Source organism: Panicum virgatum, chromosome 2N, assembly GCF_016808335.1.
Source record: "Panicum virgatum strain AP13 chromosome 2N, P.virgatum_v5, whole genome shotgun sequence".
NCBI classification, from domain to species: Eukaryota; Viridiplantae; Streptophyta; class Magnoliopsida; order Poales; family Poaceae; genus Panicum; species Panicum virgatum.
This window is the reverse complement of record NC_053146.1, coordinates 5,428,785-5,435,660: the sequence shown is the minus strand read 5'-3', so window position 1 is coordinate 5,435,660 and position 6,876 is coordinate 5,428,785. Positions and strand designations below refer to the sequence as shown.

The following is a 6,876-nucleotide window of genomic DNA, read 5'->3' as shown; positions in this document are numbered from 1 at the left end:
GAAAATTCTTGAGAGAGGAAAAAGACGGCGGGTTGTATTCCAAGGAAGTTAGGGGATTTTTTTTTGCAAAATGTCCTAAGTTTGAGGACTTTTTTTCGAAATGACTGGGAAACACAAGACCTGGTATTCCAAGGAAGTTCGGGGACTTTTTTGCAAAATGGCCTAAGTTCGAGGACTTTTTTGTAAAATGACCGGGATTTTTTTGCAAAATGTCCTAAGTTCAAGGACTTTTTTGCAAAATATCGAGGGTTTTTTTACAAAATGACCTAAGTTCGAGGACTTTTTTGCAAAATGACCGGGAAACGCAAGATCTAGGCCGTCCGCCCGGCCGATCCGACGGCCGGGAATTGCACGCGACGTGGCGCGATCCCTGGCCAGAGCTTGGTCCAAGTTTAGAAGTATAGAGATTCCCGAAAGGCCGACACAAAATAACTGGAGCCCATTCGTACTAGTACCATAATAAGCCCAGCTCTTACCCGGCCCACTTCCCCATCCATCCTCCGCCCACCGTTCCAAAACCCTAGCTCATCCGACGGCCAGGAGACGCCCATCGCCGAAATATAAGTCCGCTTCCCACCCAAACCCCGAGCTTCTCCGCGCACTGCATCTCCCTCCCTGCCGCCGCCGCCGCACGCAGCCGCATCGGCCATGGGTGAGCTCCTTACCGCTCTCTCCGGCTGATGATCTTGTCTCGCCGTGCGGGCGAGCCGTTATTCTGATGGCGTGTTCTCTGCGCAGGGGCGTACAAGTACGTGTCGGAGCTATGGAGGAGGAAGCAGTCCGATGTGATGCGCTTCGTGCAGCGCGTCCGCTGCTGGGAGTACAGGCAGCAGCCGGCGATCGTCCGCCTCACCAGGCCCACCCGCCCGGACAAGGCCCGCCGCCTCGGCTTCAAGGCCAAGCAGGTAGATCCCCGCCCTGCCCTTTGTTCTCTTTGCCTACGGCGAGGCCGAGGTGATGTTAGAGATGCCGGCGTGCGTAGGTTGGCCGTGGCTTCTAGAAATATAGGATCTGACGCGCGGTTTTACCATCTTTGGTTAATTCTATTCGTAAGATTTCCAGGCTTGGTCGGCCATTTTTGTTGTAGTTTCAGGCGATAGATAGATGCCAGTTTTGTGCGAAATGTATTTATGCCATTTAAACATGTTTAGAGCCTTTCTTTGTTTGGGCATGGATATGACCCTTGGGTATATTATTTTTGAATTTAGATGATGGGCTGTGGTAACCATGTATTTGATTGGAACCTGCCTCAGCCAGTTCCACGCCCTTTTGTTTCAGAATTGAGATGAACTACATTTGCTTCAAAAGTTATGATGGCCTACGGTTCACTGCTTGTGCACTGGATCATCTTTGTGGCAGCTTATTTTTCATCTCGTTTCTAGAAAGTCTTTAATTCTTTAATTCTGTATCCACCAGTCTAAGAGGACACGACGATTTTTGTTATTATAGTCAAAATATGTTGTGTTGGTGATTGGCCTGGTAGGCTTGTTATTTGTTCAACTAATATTGAACCATTCAGCTCTTAGGCCCTCATTCTGTGGTCAAAGAATACCTGTTGGCTTGGTAGTATTATGGTAAATCAATGTATTGTCACACATCTGATTTCCAGCTATCTAATTTGTTCTGCACATTATCAAATTGCTGTTCTAAACTTTTGTGTCTAGAAAATTGCTCTTGTCTGTGATATTATGAACTGTGAGTAGCTGTTGCCTGTTCTTGGGCTTAACTTTGTGCTATTTGTCTTCAGGGCTATGTTGTTTACCGTGTCCGTGTCAGGCGTGGTGGCAGAAAGAGGCCCGTGCCCAAGGGTATTGTCTATGGCAAGCCAAAGCACCAGGGTATCACCCAACTCAAGTTCCAGAGGAACAAGAGGTCTGTTGCTGAGGAGAGGGCTGGGCGTAAGCTTGGTGGACTGAGGGTTCTCAACTCCTACTGGGTGAATGAGGTACCGTGGATTGGTGGAGGAATGTCATGTTAGGAAAGAGTTCTTGTTGAATCTGCTTTGTGCTAATGCCTGCCATTGCTCTTGTCTCAACACAGGATAGTACCTACAAATACTTTGAGGTCATCCTTGTTGATGTTGCCCACACTGCCATCCGCAACGACCCCAGGATCAACTGGCTGTGCAAGGATGTGCACAAGCACCGCGAGCTCCGTGGCCTCACCTCGGCTGGCAAGAAGTACCGTGGCCTGCGCGGCAAGGGCCACACCCACCACAAGAACAGGCCATCCAGGAGAGCCACCTGGAAGCGCAACCAGACCCTCTCCCTCCGCCGCTACCGTTGAGCTCTGTGCCTGGATACAGGAACCCATCTCAAGCAAAACTTCAACTGTGTTTGGTTGCATTTTTCAAATTTTGCTACTTGTGTTTTGAGCACTTGGAACTATGTTAGAAGTCTACTATGGAGCATATGTCGTGAACTATTTGCAATTTGCCTGTGTTATCAGACATAGAATGGTTAGTGATCTAATGCTGTATGCTGCTGTGTACTCGCGATGATTGTATCTTTGCATGCCGTCCGTTCTTGATTGTTCTCGTTACTGCCATGTAGTAGAGAATGATCTATCATCTATGTTTACTGCACTGTGATGCCACTTCAGGGACGAATCCTGCTGCCATGTGACTCTATGTAAGACAGTGCATCTGAGGCTCCGTTCACTTCCCAAAAAAATTTCTATAGTATTCCTTACATCGAATTTTCGGACTCATGCATGGAGTATTAAATGCAGTTGAAAAAAATAATTAATTATACAGTGTAACTGATTAGCACGAGATGAATTTTTTAAGTCTAATTAGTTTATAATTAGACATTATTTGTCAAGTAACAACGAAATGTACTACATTAACTTTTTGCGAACTAAACAGGGTCTGAATTGCATTCTTTCTTGAAATCATTGAATTTTGGGCATATCCTTAAATGTTTAACCTCAGGTCTCCAACAAATGCTAAGAATTACTATCACTGTGTTTGCTTGGTTTGTCAGCCAACCAGCCAGCAGTACTGTTGTCTCATACTAAATCAGCCACCAACAAATCAGCAGTATTATTCTTTCATAACAAATCAACACCAACCACAGCCAAGCGAACACAGCCTACGTAACCCAGACATTGATCCTTGTGAGTGATGCCTTGTTTCAAAATATAGGTAGGATCATTCAAACCGTAGGAGTAGAAATGGCAAAATGACATGTCATTTGATTGAGGGTCCTACGGTTCAGTTGTCCACAATTTAGTTCCGTTTTGTGTCCCCACCTTTCAGTGAATCCATCCACGCTCCACGAACAAAACGGTCAAACACGTCTTGGAAAATGGTCAAACTCGTTGTGCCCTGGTCCCACCTGTCAGTGGGCCAGCTCCGACCCAAGTGTCCTCTCTAGAACGAGAACCACAGCCGAGAAACTGAACAAGCGGCCGGGTTCCGCGGCGAACACCGAGCGCTCTCTCGGCCGTGTTTGGATAAAACAACGAAAATTTTTGTACAAAAAAATGAATGCATGCATGAAGTACTAAACGAAGTTTATTTGTAAAATTTTTTTAGAAATGGGTGTAACTTTTCGAGACGAATCTAATGAGCCAAGTTTCATCATGATTGGCTACAGTGATGCTACAGTAACCGCGCTCAATCATCCTCTAATCGTACGGTCAAATGCCTCATTAGCTAGAGCACATGCTACAGTACCACAGTTGTGGAGGTAATTTTGTAATTAGACTTTATTTAATACTATTAATTAGTGGTCAAAACTTCATTTCTCTCTATCAAAATTTTTCTACCCTCCAAGCCCTCTACTCGTTGCATCGGCGCCACCGCCCGAAGCTTCTAGACGGCGATGGCGGAAGCTTCGAGAACCTCGGAGGCGCGCCGGGACGCCGTGTTCGGGCGGTGGGTCGTCTTCTCGCCGGCCCACCGACCTCAAGTCCCACAACCCCACCGCCAACCCTAGCTCCGGCCCCGGCGCCGACGCCCCCAAGCCGTCCTGCCCCTTCTGCGCCGGCCGCGAGTCCGAGTGCGCGCCCCAGATCTTCCGCGTGCCGCCCGAGGACGCGCTGCCGTGGCGTGTCCGCGTCATCGAGAACCTCTACCCCGCGCTGCGGCGCGACATCGAGCCCCCGCCCGCGTCGGCGGGACCCGACGGGGAGGAGGGGCCCGTGAAGCGCGCCGTGCGCGGGTTCGGGTTCCACGACGTGGTCATCGAGACGCCGCGCCACGACGCGCGGCTCTGGGACCTGGGCGCCGAGGGTGTCCGCGACGTGCTGCTCGCCTACGCGGCGCGCGTGCGGCAGCTCCGGGAGCACCCCGCGGTGAAGTATGTTCAGGTACAGCCTTAGAGTAACATTTCTGCTTAAACTGCACGATCAGATGTCTGGGGCGTCTCATTCTTTGGATAATGGTGAAAATATCATAGCAAAAGATGGGGGATGTGGGGTGGGGTGTGTGCGCGCGCGCTAGGACTTCTGCTTAAATGCGAATGTGTTTATATGTTTTTTCTTTTGGACGTCAGAATTGGTGAGTGGTAACCACTATAAACTTAGGAAATGTCAAATGTGGATATATGTTACGGGGAACTAAAAGAAATAAGAAATCTTAGCTGGAGATATTCTACCAATTTTCTATTTGCACATAGGTTGTCAGTTGAGTGCATCCTCAGTTGTATCATTTATATTGGTAGGGAGATGGACATTTTGGGCATATTTTGTTAATAAGGCAATATCATGTTAACATTGTGTGCGGATGATATTATAAGTACGGATAATTTGTTCTTAATCTTTTATATTCGTATAGATAAGGTTTCCATGGCAAAGTTTGCAAGTTTTCTTAACATATACTTGCTGTAAAGTGTTGTAGGTGTACCATTAGATTTAGATCCATGGTTATGTCAAGAACCTTCCATGGTAACATAGATATGGACAATGACCATTGAATTTTCAGTTTATTGCAAATTGGTAATTTTTTCTATGGTTCCTTTGCATAAAGCTTGATCTGTTGCTTCTTGATTAGTAATTTTATGAAGAATTAAGAAGTGCTTTGTTCTTTGCTTGGGCAACATGGCGTTTCAGTAGTTAGTACCTTTTGTCGTGTACTGCATTTCTTACATGGAGCTTTTTAATGCATTCTCCATGCAGCATATTTGTCACCTATGCATCTAGGAATCTGTTCACAGACATTGAGATATCGTAGTTAGGTTTAATAAATAGAAACTGCAATACGGTGGGAGGGAGAGATATCAACATTGCCCTCCTTACATGTCACTATTAGTGCTTATGATCCATATGCTTGCTAGAATTATTGCTATCGTTATCATCTGTCGCTATTCAGTTGGCTTGTACAACTAATTGTTGAATCTCCTTGAAACTAAATGCATTTAGTGAAGATATTATATATGTTGCCATCTTTCTAGTTCCACCTGTATTGTCGGTTCAGAGTATCTTCTGTTAATGGCTTGGTTTGTTCATTTATTTAGGTTGAGATGGAATTTTTGGCACAGATAACGTAATTATGTAAAATAAAAATGGCTATACCCTTGTGTGGGTGCTCCAACGTGGATTAGGGGGGAGCGTCAACTCCTCGATACCACGGGAAAAAATCCGGTTGTCTCATGTCTCTCACTTTTATTTCAAGCAATTAAATCCTTTTGTTGTTACTCTTGTCTTTGATTGCTTGTAGTTTGACTAGGACAACTTGTATGGTAGTGTGATCTTTTGCTTAGGTTTTGATCTTGCTAGTGTGATATCTTTTAAGCAACATGATCATGATAGTGTGTTTACCTACCTAAGGACCTTGTGGTAGTATGCTCTAGTGACTAGATTTCAAATTTATAGATTGGGCAATACTAGTCTAGGTTAAGGACTAGATAGAAATTTGAAAAAGTCCCAATTCAACCCCCCCTTCTTGGGCCACGATCCTTACAATTGGTATCAAAGCAAGGGCTCTCTTTTTAAGCTTAAAATCCTAGAGTATGGCCGGGGGAAGTGGTGGTCCACCCAAGCTCGATGGGAGACACTATGCTTATTAGAAAGCTCGCATGGCGGGTTACCTTGAGGCTATTAATCCCATGGCTTGGGCGGTCACGGAAAAACCTATTGTTGGTCCGTGGAATGAAGATCAAGTCAAATATGGTGTTAGAGCAAAGAATGCTTTATTTGATGCTCTTAGTGAGGAGATCTTTGCTCGTGTTCACAGCAAAAAAACCGCTCATGAAATTTGAGAAGCACTTGAAGCTATTTATGTAGGTTCTAAAAAGCTTCGTGAAGAAAAATATCAAATGCTTAAGGAAAAACTAAATGAATTCAAAATGCTTCCAAATGAATTGGTTAAACAAATGTATGCTCGATTGAATGTGCTTATTGAGGACATTAACGCTCTTGATATTTCTCCTTTGTCTACTAGTGATATCATCCGGAAGATTCTACATTGTCTACACAAGCTCAAGTACAACATCGTCACCTTATTGCTCTATGAGAAGGATCTTGAAACACTTGATGTGAGTGATGTTGTTGGGAAGATTCGGTCTCATGAGATGTTCCTCTTGGGAGAAGTTGATCCACCGCAAGACAAGAGAGATCTTGCACTCAAAGCTAAAAGTGATCATAAGTCTAAGAAAAAGAACAAGTGCAAAGCTCCATCACCAAGCTCAAGCGAAGATGAAGCTAATGAAGATTCAAGTGATGAAGATGGTGATGTTGAGCTAGCACTCCTTATGAGGAAGACCTCCAAGATGATGTCAAGGTTGAATAAGAAAGGGTACAACTATGACCCCAAGAAAAACAAGTTTCGTACCCGGAAGAGCAAGGACAATGTCAAGAAAGTTTGTTACAATTGTGGCAAATATGGTCACCTCTCATATGATTGTCCGGAGCATTTAAAGCTCAACAAGAAAC

At 45.1% G+C, this 6,876-nt stretch overlaps 1 protein-coding gene across 1 annotated transcript; it reads left to right on the top strand.

The window, feature by feature from the left end:
- Positions 1–488: 488 nt before the first annotated feature.
- Positions 489–2,579, top strand: LOC120659444 (60S ribosomal protein L15-1-like). The gene is made up of 4 exons (XM_039937594.1): positions 489–652; positions 739–905; positions 1,748–1,945; positions 2,041–2,579. The coding sequence occupies exons 1-4, from the start codon at positions 649–651 to the stop codon at positions 2,284–2,286; spliced, it is 615 nt and encodes a 204-aa protein (XP_039793528.1). The 5' UTR covers positions 489–648; the 3' UTR covers positions 2,287–2,579.
- The last annotated feature ends 4,297 nt before the right edge of the window (positions 2,580–6,876 follow it).